Here is an 18,222-nt window from a genome sequence, read left to right as displayed (position 1 = left end):
AGATGGATGGAGGCACAAATCTCATTGAAGGGTTAAAGGAAGACCTTGAAGCCAGAGCTCCTCAGACATGACTGGGCTCAACACAAGTTCTTCATGAAGTAAATACAGAGATCAATGCCAAAAAGCCCTGATCATCTCCAACCTTCAGGTAGCTGCTGATTTTTATTAAAATGAATTGCGTATGCTTCATCCAAAAAGGGAAATCTTTATAAGACATCTGAGAGGGAATAACATCTAATTGCCTGGTCTCCTCTTCTGGGCAGACATCAGGCTCAAATCAAACAGCCACACGTGACTCTGGGAGGACAGACAGAGGGAAATAAGCCAAAAGTACACCCTGACGCGAGGTGCTTTAACTGACCCACAAAAGGAGTTTGGGGTGAGTGGGCAATCCAGGGGACAGGAACAAAATGGGAGCTGTGGTACCCCGCCAAACTGGGTTCTGAAAACTAGGGGAGACTAAAGAGAGAAAAAGAGAGAGGTCTTTATTCAAATCGAGGAAAGGGGAGGAGGGCTAGAGTGAGTCTGGGAACTAGTCAATGCCCCTCACCAGGTTTTACACACTTCTTCCGTGACAGGAATGGCCCACACAAATATCTGCGACAGAAGGAATTTCAGTGACCATGTTGGATGGTGATTAAAACTTGATTTAGCTTGGAAGCCTATCCTCCTTGCAGAATCATGAAAGCTACTACATATCTTGAAAAGGGCAATGAAGGTCTGTGGCCAGAAATGATGGGAGCTGTGAAATCCAGCAGGTGTGTGAGACCTCCACAGCTGCCCATATGGAAGAACAAAGGCCAGGAGTGGAGCAGAGAGAGAGAGGTTGCTGAAGCTAGTCAGTCTGTATTGCCATCAGAAAACCAATCAACCAAGATATAGCTGCCACAAAAACCCTTAGAAAGCACAGGAAAAGTCAACGCCTGGCTGGATCCAGGCAGGATACAATTTCAGTAGTTTGCTGTTAGCCCTACATGACCAGAGATAGACTCAGGGTTACCATCCTTGGAGGATCTGGGAGAGAAAGTCTGCACGTGGTTGCCAGAGGGCTTCCAGGCTAGGAGCTTTAGGTACATAATGTCCCGCCCAAATAGCGTGGTGGGAGAATGGCAAGGGGAGGCTGGAACGGAAAAAGAATCTCAAGTTTCTTCTAGCTCTACGCCTCCTGCAAATTCCTGACCCATCTCTAGGTCTGTGTAGCCACCCTCCATAAACCATGCTGGGGTGAAATAAAGAGGGCATAACAATGTTTATTTTTCCTCTGTCCTTTTTCTCCTTCTCTGGTGTGTTATTTTTCTATAGCCACCATAAAAAATTACCACAAACTTAGTGGTTTAAAACAAGAGAAATTTACTATCTTGTAGTTCTGCAGGTCAGAAATCTGATGTGAGTCTCACTGGGTTAAAAACAAGGTGTCCATGGGGCCGTGTTCCTTTCTAGAGGCTTGAGGGGAGAATCATTTTCTTTGCCTTATCCACTTTCTGCATTCACTGGTTCCTCCACCTTCAAATCCAGCAATGGTTGGTGGAGTCCTTTTCATGTCGTATCACTCTGGCCTCTTCTCCCTCCCTCTTCCACTGTTAAGCACCCTTATGATTTCATTGGGCCTACTTGATTAATTCATTATACTCCCCTTTTCTTAAGATCAGACGTCTAGCAACCTTAATTTCATCTGCAACTTGAATTCATCTTTACCAGGTAACATAACATTTTAACAGGTTCTGCGGATTAGGAAGTGAACATATTTGGGGGCCCATTACACCACCTGAGCACTGAAGAATTGATGCTTTCAAATTGTGGTGCTGGAGAAGATTCTTTCTTGAGAGTCCTATGGACAACAGGGAGATCAAACCAGTCAGTGCTGAAGGAAACCAACCCTGAGTATTCATTGGAAAGACTGATGTTGAAGCTGAGGCTCCAATACTTTGTCCACCTGATGCAAAGAGCTGACTCATTGGAAAAGACCCTGATGCTGGGAAAGACTGAGGGCGGGAGGAGAAGGGGACAACAGAGAATGAGATGTTAGGATGGCATCACCGACTCAATGGACATGAGTTTGAGCAAACTCTAAGAGGTAGTGAAGGATAGGGAGGCCTGGCGGGCTACAGTCCATGGCATCACAAAGAGTTGGACATGACCGAGACTAAACAACCATCTACAACACCCACCATACCTGGTGCTCCAAACCTCTGTGCAGGTGATGAGTAAACACACACTTAAGTTTGGAACATGTTGCAAGGATGCCTAAGGAGAGCTTCAGGCACTGGGGTGGTGGTGGGGGGAGGTGGTGCTCCTTTGCCGTAACTGAGCACCAGTGCTTACATGTGTGTTTGTGTGTGTGAAAAAGTATACACGTGCACTTGCACAGTTCTACCCATCCATATGGGCAGAGACCTCAGCATGGCTGGGAAAGCACATGTCCCAACACTATGGCATTTCCAAGTGAGTTAGCTGGAGGACTGCAAAAATAACGTGAGCTTGACTTGCAGCCAATTCCCACACTCAGCTCCTTGGAGAAAGGCTCTAGGATGGAGTGTGGGAGGCGATAAAGTTTCTTGCTGATGAGTGTGTGGGATGACCACATCATCCCCTGCGCAGACAGAAGCAGGGCGGGAAGGGGGAGGGTTTCCAACCCCAGCATTGATGGAAATGGAAGCCTCTGCAGCCATCATTTCCCAACAGCTACCCTGAATGAAGATATCGTGCCTTAGTTCTGTTGGGGGTTCTTGTTTTAACCTCCATCCCTGGCTTTCCAGTTGGAATTTCATTAATTGCCACAAATACTGGGAAGCCACTGGCAGGGGAGGGGCTTCCCAAAGGCATTTGCAGTGAGGATTAGCAATGAGACATCAGGAGGGGCTGAAGAGGTGATGGGAGCTTCGCTGTGGACAAGTAGCTTCTTCAGCTTCCAGCTTGGGAAACAAAGATGTCCAGCAATGGTGACTGGTGAATAGTGTTACAGCGACAGGTGTGTTGGTTTTGACCTTTACAACTCCATTTCTGCTCTGATTTCATGGTGGATAGAACAACAACTCTGCCTGCGGTAGCCATGGGACTTCGGGCAAGACATGTACTTCTTACGGAGTTTGAGCACTGACCTAAAGTAAGGAGGGGTTTATCTATAAGACCCCCCAAGCTTAAAACATCAATCCCTCTTTCCACATGTTATTCAAAGAGCTTCTTGTTCTTTAAAACCTCAAGTGAAGCTTCCAAGACCCTCTGGAGGCCACGCTTCTCTCAGAAATGACTTTAACAAGTGAGATTGCCAGGGTCTCCTCATGCAGGTCGGGGGGGCGGGGACAGAGACTACTCAGTTGCCTGGAAAGGCCCCACTGCTGAGATAAGCCCGCTTTTCTCTCCTGAGCACGCTGGCTTTTGGGCATGGTGTACAGCCCATCTGTCTGGTTTGGTGTTTGCCTGACAGCGTGGGAGGAGCAGCAAGTAAGCACAGTCTTAGACATCAGATGTTAAAAATGCTGTGCTTTCTCCTCCATATGGGGGCCTAGAATCTCTGCGATGGGCCCACATAACAACAACTTTTAGACCTAAGAAGGTGAACTTTTGATGCTGCGGTTACCTGTTATTCCCTTAGAGAGCTGCAGCAATGGATTATAACAGAAGTAAGAGCTAGGTCTCTTGGAGGCAACTTCTACTGATATCCTTATAGTCTGGCACCTGACTGAGATGCATCTGTATGTGTGTGCTTGTGTGTGTGTGTGTGTGTGTGTGTGTGTGTCTGTATGTGCATGTGTATAGGAGGAGGAAGAAAAAGAGGGGGTTGTACATGAGGTAGAGAGAATCGGAGGAGCTGGCCCTAGACTCCAACAGTGTTTCACTTGGGGGTCTTACATATCAGTACATCCCCTTCCCTGGTTCTAAGGCATCTTAACATGCCTCTGGTAAGGAGAAAAGGAAAGATATACCCATCTGAATGCAGAGTCCCAAAGAATAGCAAGGAGAGATAAGAAAGCCTTCCTAAGTGATCAATGCAAATAAATAGAGGAAAACAATAGAATGGGAAAGACGAGATCTCTTCAAGAGAATTAGAGATACCAAGGGAACATTTCATGCAAAGATGGGCTCAGTAAAGAGCAGAAACAGTATGGACCTAACAGAAGCAGAAGATATTAAGAAGAGATGGCAAGAATACACAGAAAAACTATACAAAAAATATTTTAATGACCCGGATAACCACGATGGTGTGATGACTCACCTAGAACCAGACATCCTGGAGTGCAAAATCAAGTGGGCCTTAGAAAGCATCACTATGAACAAAGCTAGTGGTGGTGACGGAATTCCAGTTGAGCTATTTCAAATCCTAAAAGATGATGCTGTGAAAGTGCTGCACTCAATATGCCAGCAAATTTGGAAAACTCAGCAGTGGCCACAAGATTGGAAAAGGTCAGTTTTCATTCCAATCCCAAAGAAAGGCAAGGCCAAAGAATGTTCAAATTACCACACAATTGTACTCATCTCACATGCTAGTAAAGTAATGCTCAAAATTCTCCAAGCAAGGCTTCAACAGTATGTGAACTAAGAACTTCCAGATGTTCATGCTGGATTTAGAAAAGGCAGAGGAACCAGAGATCAAATTGCCAACATGCGTTGGAAAAGAAAGGGAATTCCAGAAAAACATCTACTTCTGTTTCATTGACTACGCTGAAGCCTTTGACTGTGTGGATCATAACAAACTAGAAAATTCTTAAAGAGATGGGAATACCAGACCACTTTACCTGCCTCCTAAAAAATCCGTAGGCAGGTCAAGAAGTAACAGTTAGAACCAGACATGAAACAACAGACTGGTTCCAAATTGGAAAAGGAGTATATCAAGGTTGCATATTGTCACTCTGCTTATTTAACTTCTGTGTAGACTACATCATGCAAAATGCTGGGCTGGGTGAAGCACAAGCTGGAATCAAGATTGCAGGGAGAAATATCAATCATCTCAGATATGCAGATGACACCACCCTTAAGGCAGAAAGTGAAGAGGAACTAAAGAGCCTCGTGATGAAAGTGAAAGAGGAGAGTTAAAAGGTTGAAAGGTTGACTTAAAAGTCAACAGTCAAAAAATGAAGATCATGGCATCCGGTCCCAGTCCCATCCTTTCATGGCAAAGAGATGGGGAAGCAATGCAAACAATGACAGACTATTTTCTTGGGCTCCAAAATCACTGCAGATGGTGACTGCAGCCATGAAATCAAAAGATGCTTGCTACTTGGAAGAAAAGCTATGACCGACCTAGACAGCATATTAAAAAGCAGAGACATTACTTTGCCAACGAAGGTCCATCTAGTCAAAGCTATGGTTTTTCCAGTAGTCACATATGGATGTGAGAGTTGGACCATAAAGAAAGTTCAGTGCTGAAGAACTCATGCTTTTGAACTGTGGTGTTGGAGAAGACCCTTGAAAGCCCCTTGGACTGCACAGAGATCAAACCAGTCAATCATAAAGGAAATCAGTCCTGAATATTCATGGGGGGACTGATGCTGAAGCTGAAATTCCAATACTTTGGCCACCTGATGTGAAGAACTGACTCGTTGGAAAAGACCTTGATGCTGGGAAAGATTGAAAGCAGGAGGAAAAGGGGATGACAGGGGATGAGAAGGTTGGATGGCATCACAGACTCGATGGATATGAGTTTGAGAAACCTCCGGGAGTTGGTGATGGACAGGGAGGCCTGGTGTGCTGCAGTCCATGGGGTCGCAGAGCATTGGACACAAGCAACTGAACTGAACCGAACCATGCCTCTGAGAAGGAGCTATCTGTGGTACTGAATCTACTGGAACTAGGTCTTTATAAAGAATACCATAGATGAACTCCTTCTGCAATGAAAGTGCAAAGCAACCTGGGATGAAGCCTCCATATTCCTGGTATCTTCGAGTTCAAGAAGCACTGTGAACACCCCAATGCATACTGTGTCTGAATTCAAACCCTGTCTCAGAGCAGTCCCAGCCACACTGGATAATATGACAGCCTGAAAGATGCGTATACCCTTTGGCCCAGTAATCTCTCTTCTAAGATTTATCTGAAGAACATGACTTCAAACGTGCCCTACATTTATGTGGAAAGATATTCATTTTAGTAGTATTTGTAAAAATTAAAAATTTAATGCATCCTAAATGTCAAATAATACAGGACTATTTAAATGAGCTATGATACAGACATACAATGGAATACCAAATGGTCGTTAGAAATTACATTATTGAGGATTACTTAGTGTTTCTTGAAAATTCCCATGATAGAATGTGTGAAAAAAATCAAGAAAACTCTACAGGACTTAGTGTGCTTACAAACCTCTAAGAATCAGTCACTGTAAAAGATCAGAAGGGAGGACATTAAAATTTTTAAATGATTTCTCCAGGAGATAGAATTATAGATGAGTATCATTTTCTTCTATACGCTTTTCTAAATTTTCCAAATTTTCTGCAATAAACATGCATAACAATTTCAGTCCCCGTAGCTGATATCCCCTGACTGGAGGGAAATGGGCTGTGGAGGTCATCCTGAGATATGTGTGGGGCTTGTGGCTATAGTCGGGATGCTTCCAAGGCTTCTGCCAGAAGATGACCCACATTTCAAGCCAACACACTCAGGGGCTCAACCACATGCTGCCAGTCTGCACAGCCTTGGCTCCCAATGATAATAGGTCAATCAGGAGGGGTGGCCTGGATTTTGAGGGGGTGGTTGCAAGAGGCATGAACTCTGACAGTTACCCGCTGCCCGATGCTCCCGCCTACCAGTTTCAGGGTCACATTGGTGTTCACAGGGGTCCAGGAGCCGCCGGGCACAGAGGTCCATGGCCCAGGGTCCACTGGAGTTCTGCTGAGAGAAGAGAACCACTTGGGCAGGGTTCAGCCAGTCACTGGCATCCAACTGGCTCCCCTCCAGCAAGATGAAGCGGCTCCCTGCAGGGGGAGAGAGAGGAGATGTGCTTGTGTGTGCACACAACACCTACCACCCACCCCTCGACACACATACACACGCATCACAGAAGACAGTAAGGGATGCTCTGCAGATTAGCCCCAACCCAAGGTCATTACCTCTACTAATCCTGGCCCACAGTGAGTCACAGAGCAAGGAGTCAGCAGACAGACGCTCGGCCACCTCTTGGACCTCCTGCCATATCATCCCTTGCTGACTCGCCCCATCCCATCTCTACTAGGGTGGACCCAAGGGATAGAGGGACAGAGCAGCTCTGTGATGGCCGTGGCATGGCTCCATCAGACCCAGCCACAGGCGCTGGCACTCATCCAAGGAACAGGGACCTGCTCCCTGTCTTCAGTTGCCATGAAATAGCAGGCTCTCTCACCCCCCAGACAGTCCCCACCTGTTTTCAGCCTTAACAGCAACTGAGAGAACAGACATTAACAAGTCAATTAGGTGCTCTGGGCTTTACTAATTCAGGGACTCTCCAAACCTATATTATTCCTTCATTATATTGGGGTTCCCCTGGGTGAAAGTAAATTATTGCTTCAGCTTGCTAGGCTCATAGCAAGTTACTGCAATTAGGAATTTCTCACCAGGCATACCAATTGGAAACATGACTGATAGTTCAACACTCGACTATTTCACTTAGCTTTTCCCCATTCAAAGGCTAAGAGAATCTTGGTGGCTATGTACCTATAGCTAGTAAGCACTGCATTTATCCACCAAAGTGAAGTGAAGTGAAGTCGCTCAGTTGTGTCTGACTCTTTGCGATCCCATGGACAGTAGCCTACAAGGTTCCTCTGTCCATGGGACTTTCCAGGTGAGAGTACTGGAGCGGGTTGTCATTTTCTTCTCCCGAGTATCTTCCCGACCCAGGGATTGAACCCAGGTCTCCTGCATTGCAAGCAGATGCTTTACCATCTGAGACAGGTGCTTATTGAAAAGCAAACAGAAATGGACACAGAGAGGAGAGAGTGATCGGTTCATTTTTTTTTAACCTGTTTTCTGATTCCATCAGAAATGGACATGAACTTGGGCAAACTCCAGGAGATGGTGAGGGACAGGGAGGTCTGGCGTGCTGCAGTCCATGAGGTCACAAAGAGTCGGACACAACTGGGCAACTGAACAAAGCAACAATCTGATTTCATCAGTGGATAATCTAATTTTGTCCTATGTCTTTCTTATCTGGGTTTATTTTTTTTTCTCACTAATTGTAATAGGTCACAGTGCACCCTGGCTTGTCTGTATCTTCCCTGCCCACCCTGAAGCCTTCCTCTCTGGGTAGGGGCGGAGGAATGGCATCCACAGAGGTGGGCTTACCATCAGCAATGAGGTGCTCGGGGACGTGCAGGGTGATTCTGACCACGAGGGGGCAGCTGACATGAGAGGAGCACACAAGGCCAATCACGCAGCTGGTGATGCTGATCAATGTCAAGGTCGTCTTGTTCACAGGACTTCGGGGAGAGCCCACTGAAAACAGGACAGAAGCAAAGCATTTGGTGGTAAGAGTCTTGGCAGTGAAGGGCCTTTTGCTGCCCGACCTGGCAAATAGGGGAGGGAGCGTGCAAACACAGCCCAGGTAGGAGGTGTGTCTAGTCCATCAGCTCAGTGACCTTCACCTTCAGGGAACGCCATGGCATTGCCTGGAGTCAGAGGGGACTGGGCCACAGGTGGTCCTCAGGGTCAACAATAGTCAGCTGCATGCAAGTTCCTGTGCACGCCTCCTGAGCCCGGTTCACAAGGGAAATCATAAAGGAGGGCACTGTCGCCCTCTACTTGGCTGGCTGGCGGGGCTCTAACCTCTTGCTCAAGGGTGGTAGGAAGGCTTTCACCCAACGCTGGAAGTCCCTGAACTTTCCATGGTTTTCCACAGAGGGTGCTCTCACAAACCAGCTCCTCCACTCCTGGAGCTCAAACCACCTCCCACCCCTAGGCAGGCGTCCTAGGGCCTGGAAGGAGGAAAGCAAGGAAAGCTGGCTCTTGTCACACATGAAGGCTCTCCCCAGTCCTGCAGTCCTTGGGGAAGGTTACAAACAGAAGCTTAGAGATAAAATAAGAAAGCTGAGGGATAAGAAACATGTCCAGGTAGCAGGGACAGGGCTCAGAGGGGAGGTTTGGGGGTGTGTTTTCTGTTTGGGAGTTAACAAGAGGGACCTTTCATAGATGTGGGAACTTAAGAAAGCAAGGCAAGCTGCCAATAAAATGTGTGGATCCTATGGAATTATCTTATAGCCTGTGTTAGTATTTATATACTGATAGCAATAAAAGGCATCTATTTTGGCCAGCAATATGCTCAGTGTTTTTACATACATGATGCTAAACGTTTGCTTCCTGACGATACGTCTATGAGTCTGGACAGAAACTGCCCACTTTACAGATAAGGGAAATAAGGCTCAAAGGGATCAACTTTATAGCGACAGTTAACACTCATGCAGTGTAATTATGTGTCAGGCACCAGTGCCCAGGGTCTTCCATAGTTCACATCATTTAACAGTGATGCAGCCTAATGAGGCAGCGCCTATAGAAATACTGCACAGAGAGGCCACAGGGCAAGTCCAGAGTCAAACAGCTACTAAGGAGAGGAGCCGGAATCACCACACAGGTCCAGTGAAGCTACGACCCCCAGACAATTCACTATTCACTCGCTGGGCCCAGTGAGGTCTTTGGAACCACTGTTCTTAGGAACACAGGGAAAGATTTGGTCTAGGGATGCACACATCTTTTATGGGAGCAGGTTCCCTGAGTGGGTGTGTTGGCAATAGCTGGAAAGGAGAGATTCCAGAATTGCAGGTGGCCTCTGGATCCCCTGTCCCTTGTTATCTGGAGATATTCTATTCATGTGAGTATCCTTCAACATGGAGCCTATTTCCCACACTTACACACTCTATCTCCAGCCCACACCAGGCCCGAGCAGCAGATAGATCCACTACCAGAATGGCCCTCAGGCATTCAAATGCAATATCCAGAACTGGGCTGTCCACCTTCCCTCCAATCCTGCTCTCCCACCCACTTCCACTGCCCAATGAATGGCACTACCATATCCTTGGTTTCTAAGCTCAAAAACCCCATCATGTCTAACTTTTCCTTCTCTCATAAGCCACACCCTCCCTGCCACCAGTGTCATGAGATCTTTTTCTCGTTCTGTATCTGAAATTTCTCTTACTCCACCCTCTGCCTCCCTACCTGTGCCCATCATCTAACCCACAGACTATGGGCATAGCCATCCACCCACTATCCCTGGTCAACACCCCACCCCTCCCCTCCCCTCATCTAGCCTCCATGCTGCCCTGGAGAGATGGTTCACGAAGCTGAGCAGACCAGGGACTTGGCTCTTTAAAAACCTTCCATGATTCCAACTGAAGTGTCAGGTCCAAGTCCTTCAGTTGAGGCAGTGGACTTTCTCCTGATCTTCCAGCCTTGCCTCTGAAGCAAACCACAGGCTTGCCCCAGAAGCTTGATTCTAGTAAACTGTTGACTGCTCTCTGACTAGACAATTATAGTTTATGTCCCTATGACTTTGCACATATTATTTCCTCCTCCACAGAATGTCATTTTGTCACCTTGTCAGCCTATTCTTCAAGTCTCAGCTCAAACAATATCTCCCTGTAAACACTTCCCTGAAACCTTCAAGAAGAGATTCTCACTCATTCCTTGCTCTCCCTCCAGCCCTCCTGCACCCTGCTGTTACAACCCTTCTCACACAGTGCTGTCACTGTTCACAGGCACTTGGCACTGCTCTCCTGTGGCAGCAATGACTTGCTACCCAGCCTCTTGTCTCTCTGGTCCTTCTGCAGCATCAACCCATCACCCAGCATCTCTACCGGACTTCACATTTTCTAGGGGTTCCCTTTGACCTACAGTGGTGGTGGCTGTTGAGTTGCCAAGTCGTGTCCAACTCTTACCACCCCATGGATGGTAGGCTCCTCTGTCCATGGTATTCTCCAGGCAAGAATACTGGAGTGGATTGCCATTTCCTTCTCCAGAGGATCTCCCGAACCCAGAAATCGAACCCAGGTCTCCTGAATTGTATGCCTACAATTCTTTACCAACTGAGCTATAAGCCTTAAATGCATTTGACCTACAGAACCAAGTGCAAACCCAGTAAATGGTTTGCACGGTCCTCTGGCAGCTAGCCTGTTACCCACCCATCCCTTGTCTCCTGGTGTGCCTGTTTATTCAAATCCTGGATTACAACTGCCATACTGAACTCCTTTTCCTTGCTCGAAAATGCCATGTTCTTTTGTGCTTTCAAGGCTTTGTATCTGCTCTTTTCCTCTACTGAAATGCCCTTCCCCTAGATTTTTCTCTTTCAAGAAATTCTATACATTGTATACAAACCAAGGCTAATTATTTTCTCCTTTTTTGTCTCCTTTTGCTGCCAGGTAGAATTAACTGTTCTCTCTTCTGAGTACTCATTTTACTTTATTTATATTATGAAATTAAGCCTTATCACTGTGCCACGTTTTCATGTTTCTACTCCCGATCACAAAGCCTGACCCATGGCGTGTGGGTTATAAAATTTCCTGCTGGCCTGATTGATGTATCCAGTTCAATTCAACAAACACTGGCGAGCATCTATTACAGGCAAAATCCCTCACTAGGCACTTTAGAAAAATAAATTAGACATGCCCCTCCTTAAGAAGCTTGCTGCTGCTGCTGCTGCTGCTAAGTTGCTTCAGTCGTGTCCGACTCTGTCCGACCCCATAGACAGCAGCCCACCAGGCAGCCCCGTCCCTGGGATTCTCCAGGCAAGAACACTGGAGTGGGTTGCCATTTCCTTCTCCAATGCATGAAAGTGAAAAGTGAAAGTGAAGTCGCTCAGTCGTGTCCGACTCTTAGTGACCCCATGGACTGCAGCCTACCAGGCTCCTCTGTCCATGGGATTTTCCAGGCAAGAGCACTGGATTGGGGTGCCACTGCCTTCTCCGGTAAGAAGCTTACAGTCTAGTTAATCGCAACAAACAGTTGATGTACTAGGAGAGCTTGTTATTTTAAAAGGAATAGTTTTATGCTGCAAAGAAACTCATTCTAATTCATTACTATAGATTTTCCTAAGAAGGGTTTTATAAAAGCAGAAACCCACCCGCTTTGCTGTGGCCTAGGGTAGATGGGCCTAGGCCAACTTTCTGATGTATAGAAATAGGTAATGAGGGTCAAAGGTCCATATTCTCACCTCAAGGATACTGGAGCATCAGACATGAGGTGGCCCAGAGCCCCACTGATCTCTTGAGGAAAGTGGTAGGAGGAACTTTTGTACTGATAGCAGCAGAGCCTGCAGAAACTGGAACTAAGGAATTCACAGAGCTTCCTTCAGTCTCTGGGAAGAAATTCTCAGTATGTCAGGAACTTGAGTGGAGGTGGGAGATAGCCAAAAGATAGGTGTCTACTGGGGGACATTGGTTGATTATTGGTTGGAGGAAGGTTACTGACTATAACACAAGGTGATGTCAAACACCTTCCAATATATCTTGAGGGGTCCCTGTCTAAAATTACTTGAGATGAAATGCTGTAGAAACCCCAAGGTTCCACTGTGGAGAGTTCTAACAGCAACACAGTAGAGATCTCATAATGCCTTGTCAGTCACTGTAAGAGCACATTTTAATATAACTTAGCCCTGTGCATGAGGTATGTGAAGTGAAGTCGCTCAGTCGTGTCCGACTCTTTGCGACCCCATGGACTGTAGCCTACCAGGCTCCTCCGTCCATGGGATTTTCCAGGCAAGGATGCTGGAGTGGGGCGCCATTGCCTTCTCCGCATGAGGTACTGCTCATCCATTTAACATGGAAAGTGAGGCTCAGAGAAGTTGTTGTCCTTATCCAATATCACACAGCAAGTAAATGGCGAAGCTGATTGGTGCCTGAACACAGACCTCCCTCAGTGATGATGACGGTGAGACCTCAAGGTCGAAGGCAGTGGCAGCCACGGCTGAAACAGCCACGCCTGAAGCCACTGAGCATCAAGGTGGAGAGGCGTGGACTGTGGCTGCATGGTGGACAACTCTATCGATGCTGAGGAGAATGAACGAACCGAGCCAGGTCCTGCTAGGAGAAGGGAGGGGACTAGGACTGTGGGGGTCCTGTGAGTCTTCTGAGTGGATGATTAAAGGCCAAAAACCATTACACATGTTTTTCCAGGCCACATGGTTCCTCAACCATCCCACCCCCTACACCCCGTGTGTCTCACTCAACCTCAGGATGGCTGGGTAAGCACGGGTACATATATTGTCTATTTTTCACATAACACACTTTATCAACTTTATTTCCTGTGTCTAAACAGCAAAATATGGCTCCTGAGGCTTCGGAAGGAATTGAGAGTCTTCTGACCAAGAAACAGCCTTTCAAACAACCTGGAAACCTGTTTGAGAGTGCCATTATCTGAGAGAGATGATTCTCTGAAGTCTTCCACTCTAGGCTCTTCCTTCCTCCTTAGGAGGAAATGCCAATCTTCCTTCAGAAACTGGCTTTAGTCCCCAGAGCCCCCACCTAGACCCAGCACCTCTGAGCTCCTTGCCTTCCCCTCTCCACTGCCCCTCTCTCCCCACTTTCCCCCTCCAACCTGCCTACCTCTACTGCGCCTTCGGCTCCGTGAGGGGTCAGTGTAAAAAGTCAGTTGGGGATCATTTTCTGCCTCTGTGCTAGAGTCCCCTTCAGGGTTCAGGAAGGCGGAACCAGCTGTAGTAAAAAGAAAAGGGTCTTTTTTAGAAAAAGAAACAGTGTCTTCAGTTTTGTCTTCATGACACAAATCACTGGGCAAGTTCAAGCAAAAAACGAGAGCTTGAATGAGAGCTCAACTGACAGTCGAGAGGAGTAGCCACGGAGACTAGAACTTCCTGATACACAGATGTATTGGAGGAGCAGACCTTTATGTGATGGCCATCACTAGAGCCCTTCCTCCAACCAGCCCATCCTCCTAGCGAGGAGGGCCACCTGCCAGAGAAGGACGGTGTGGATGGCAGGTGGACAAGGGAAAAAGGGAAACTGTCTTCATTACACGTCATGATTCTGGTGGATAGAGACTGGAATCATGTCTTAAGGAGCACATGTCTATATGTCTTAGTATCTATATTTTTTCTGGTTCTAGGTTCAACATATATTCAACATGGAAAAGAGAAAAAAGACAAAAGACCCCAAAATGCATAAAAGGAACAACCTTGATGTCCTCTAAATCGGAGAAAGACTGTGAACATTTGATGAATGCATGCTGTCTTTTTTCTGATACAGAAGCAGATAAAGGTTTTTTAAAAATTCCCCTTAAATATGGCATTCTGCTGTACCTTCTATTTTATAACCTCATTTTTTCCCCATTAAATAGATGGTGGGCTACTTTCCATATTAACAGATATAGATGTACAGTATCATCTTAAGTCACTGGACGGGAGACAGATGTACAGGTAGTTAAGCAATTCCCCACTGATGGACACTTAAGCTATTTCCAATTTTTCGCTCTTTTAAACAATGTTGTGATGAACAGTCTTTTACACACATCTTTGCACACTTGTCCAATTATTTACCAAGGATAAATTCTCACCAATGAAATTACTTGGTCAAAAGATTTGTATGTATTTACATTTTTGGCAAGTAGCACTCAACAGGCCTGCAGAAATACTGCTCAGGGACTTCCCTGGTGGTCCAGTAGTTAAGAATCCACTTTGTAGTGCTGGGGAGTGTGGGTTCGGTCCCTGGTCAGGGAGCTGGGACCCCACAAACCGCGGGGAGACTAGGTCTCTGTGCCATCAGTGAGGATTCCGCATGTTGCAACTGGGACCTGACACAGCCAAATAAATATTAAAAAAAAAAAAAAAGAAATGCTGCCCAAACACAGTCATTCTAGCCATGCCTGAGAGAGGGTCAAGGATGTTAATGGCCCTGCCTCCCCTGATATTAAGGAGGCCACCTTCAAGCCCTCATATAAGACGTGGATACCTCTTGCTTTGTTGTTGATCCTCTTTCTCTGGCTACTCGAGGTGTGAGAGAGCAGAGTGGCCTGCTGGTGGTTGGAGTCCACAGGGCTGGTGGCGATGATGTTATCTTTATATTTGTTCATCAGCGACAGCTTGGCATTGTCGCTTCCTGCATAAGGAAAGGTCAAGGCGGAAACTTTAAGAGAAAAAGTGGAAAGAAAAGTGAGAGCAAGGAAATCTGTATGAGCCAGGTAGATGGGGTTTCATAGAAATTGAAATGGGAGAGCTTTAAAGTGAGAGACTGGAAGATACTGAAATACTTCTCTTTGATTTCTAGGGGATGGCAGAGTTATAAGAGAAGGCGTGAAGAAAGGAAATCCAATTCAACCACTTCTGTATTGACAGGGTCATCATGTGTGGCTGTTCGGTGACAGAGAGACTGCAGATTTCTTTCCTTTGGTCAGCACAGGGTTTGACAAGAATTTGAATTTCAGCGTATTCAGACAGCACTTGCCCCCTCTCTCTCATCCCAGTCTGCACTGTTTCCTATTGTCTGACAGCGTGCTATCTGCCTGTTCCCTGAGTCTCTAGTCATATGGCTACTTGGTGGGCTTAGCACTATGATAGGTGCTATGAAAAATAAGAGGTATTAAAGATATGTCCCCCTACTCTCCAGAAATTTCTGACTTTTAAATCTTATTAAGTCATTCCTAGTCTTACAGAATCTTCTCTAGAGAAGCAGAATGGAAACCTCCATGATGCGATTTCACTCTTTCAAGCCCCACTGAAAGTCCATACATTATAAGCAAGATTCATTTCAAAAACTGTCTTCTTCAAAGATAATTGGGCAGTTCCTTGAAGGATCATTGTCTTGGGATTTTATCTACAAATAGCTGTTATTTACAGAAGTATGAGAGAGAGAGGCTATAAATGAAAAGTACAGTCTTTTCCTCTCTGCATTTTATCGACCTTGGTCTTGTTCAGCCACATTAGGTCCAAGACTCTTCTATACTCAGTGTTTCATAGATATACAAAGTGTCTAAGGTCAAACGGTTTGCTTGCATTCCTTAATTTTCTTTGAAGAAGTACATCTCTTGTAAAGACCACAGAGGTTATAGGCAAGGGAGAACAACTTTCCCAGGCCACAGCCTCAGGAGTCATAGAAAAGAACAGATACCTCTCTCCCCTCCATCTCAATGGAAAATTAAACTTCCCATGCAAACATACTACATACAAAAATGTCATATACATCTTTCTTGCTATCTCTTATTTCCCTGAAGATTGCTCATTACATATGAAAAAGCCTTTAACTCACTATTCTGTTGGATATAAAAGTACCTCTGTTTCCTAACCTAGATGTCCATCAACAGATGAATGGATAAAGAAGATGTGGTACATATGCACAAAGGAATATTACTCAGCTATAAAAAAGAACAAATTTGAGTCAGTTCTAGTGAGGTGAATGAACCTAGAACCCAGAGTGAAGTAAGTCAGAAAGAGAAAAACAAACATCATATATTAACACATATATATGGACTCTAGAAAAATGGCACTGATGAACCTATTTGCAGGGAAGTAATGGAGGCACAGATATAGAGAACAAACTTGTGGACATGGTAGGGGAAGGAGAGAGTGGGATGAATGGAGAAAGTAGCGTTGACATATATACACTACCATGTGTAAAACAGATAGCTGGTGAGAAGTTGTTATATAACACAGGGAGAGCCTGGTGCTCTGTGACTACCTTGGAGGGATGGGATGCCGGCAGGGGAGGAAGGCTCAAGATGGAGGTGATAAATGTGCAATTATGGCTGATTCGCCTTGTTACATGGAAGAAACCAATACAACATTGTAAAGCAATTCTCTTTCGATTAAAAAATAAATTAAAAAATTTTTTTTCAAAGTATCTCTGTTTTCAGTGCCAAGTGGAAACGGAGAGGGATCCAATTTATCCTTGTTCTGATTTTCTATATTAGAAGACAGCTCCCATCATCGCAGGAGAAAGCTTATTCTTCTTGCCCACTTGGGAAAGGGCCCTGGCACATCTCAATATGTATGTATGACAACCAACCATGAAATTAGATAACAGCTGTTCCCTAGCACCCCCTAAAGTCACGAGATGAGAACGGAGTCACCCACCTGGCGTGAGGTCCATTCCTGCCTTCTCGTTGCAGCCCTGCAGGGAGTCCAGGGTGCGGGTGACCTGGCTGGCGAAGTCCTCCCCTCCGTTCATGCACTCCCGCTGCAGGTGGTGGCGCAGATCGGTGATGTCGTACTCGTAGCCGTCCAGGATGGGCGTCTCCCGGATGCTCAGGGTGCCGCTGGAGTTGTGGCCCTGCACACGGGCATTGCGCAGACTCTCCCGCCCGTGCCCGCCGATGAGTACGGAAGGAATGTAGTGAATCTCGTTGGCCGCCTCGGCGCTGGCACTCTTCTGGGGCTGGGGGACCCGGCGGCGCTTGCACCAGCGCCGGCGAGTGTACAGGATCATCACCAGGCACAAGATAGACAGCAGCAGTGCGATCATGCCACCCTGGGAAGGAGGACAGCAGATGGACAGGGAAGACAGGTGAGCTCCTCCCACCAAGAGGCATCGACCCCTCCCGTTGTCACCATCCATCACTCACCCATTCATTCATTCACTGAGGTGCAGTAAGTGCTGATAGCAAGCATCACTCAGGAGCACAGGGACAAGTCTGCTGTGATTGGTGTTCAAGGTGAAAGAAAAATGGGACTGGGGTAATCACACATCATTTCAAGTGATGCATGGTTGCTTCTGGCTTAGCAAACAATTTAAAGAAGAAAGAAGTTTTTGTGATTGTGTGTATGTGTCTGTGTGTGTGATTTCAGCAGCTGAAATAAGGGAGAAGGTTTGTTAAGGCAGATCTGCTACATGTAAAGCTGGTTTCAGGCTAGTTTTTGGCAGTGGAATGGCAACTAGTTTCTTCCTCTTTCATATCTTAATATCAATCATGTACAGATTTGAACTCTGGCTCCACCAGTGGTCAACAAGTCCTATAAATCTGAAACCTCAGATTCCTCATCTGTATAGTGGAGAAGGTAACACTTACCCTCGCAGGGTGGTTTAAGGAATGTTAGGTAACAATGCAGAGTATCTAATGGAGTGTACCACATGGCATCAAGGATGTCAGCCTAACCTTAAATGTCTCCCAAGTGCCCAAGCAGGAGAAAACCAGCAACCTAACCAAAGAGAAGTTTACATCCATCAGAAATTCACAACCAAGTGTGCAGAGAAATCTCATCACTCGTACATGACTTTGGGGGTTACTGCTGCTTTAGGAGACAACTTTTTCCCACTCCACTGTCTTGAGTGATGTTTTCATCCTTGTTCTCACTCAAGAGAAGGGACTGAGACCCACCTCCTGAAGTCAGAC

At 46.2% G+C, this 18,222-nt stretch overlaps 1 protein-coding gene and 1 long non-coding RNA gene across 4 annotated transcripts in view; one reads left to right on the top strand and one right to left on the bottom strand.

Annotated features, from left to right (window-relative positions):
- Nucleotides 1-18,222, bottom strand: part of ASTN1 (astrotactin 1) — a 345,878-nt gene that overhangs the window by 167,187 nt on the left and 160,469 nt on the right. The window contains exons 3-7 of one of the 3 annotated variants that reach the window (XM_081493881.1): nucleotides 16,967-17,360; nucleotides 14,850-14,996; nucleotides 13,491-13,598; nucleotides 8,248-8,397; nucleotides 6,738-6,905 (exon numbers count right to left, since the gene is read on the bottom strand). In XM_081493881.1, coding sequence (XP_081350007.1) covers nucleotides 6,738-6,905; nucleotides 8,248-8,397; nucleotides 13,491-13,598; nucleotides 14,850-14,996; nucleotides 16,967-17,360 — 967 coding nt within the window. Of the gene's footprint in view, nucleotides 1-6,713; nucleotides 6,906-8,247; nucleotides 8,398-13,490; nucleotides 13,599-14,849; nucleotides 15,024-16,966; nucleotides 17,361-18,222 lie in introns of all 3 variants that reach the window. The other 2 variants (XM_081493880.1, XM_081493879.1) reach the window with 2 other exon arrangements.
- Nucleotides 17,202-18,222, top strand: part of LOC145507396 (uncharacterized) — a 44,286-nt gene continuing 43,265 nt past the window's right edge. The window contains exon 1 of the long non-coding RNA XR_014054831.1: nucleotides 17,202-17,396. This is a non-coding gene — a long non-coding RNA (uncharacterized LOC145507396). The remainder of the gene's footprint in view (nucleotides 17,397-18,222) is intronic.

Source organism: Giraffa tippelskirchi, chromosome 5, assembly GCF_054371585.1.
Source record: "Giraffa tippelskirchi isolate mGirTip1 chromosome 5, T2T-mGirTip1v1.2.pri, whole genome shotgun sequence".
Taxonomy (NCBI): domain Eukaryota; kingdom Metazoa; phylum Chordata; class Mammalia; order Artiodactyla; family Giraffidae; genus Giraffa; species Giraffa tippelskirchi.
This window is presented reverse-complemented; position numbering and strand designations above follow the sequence as displayed.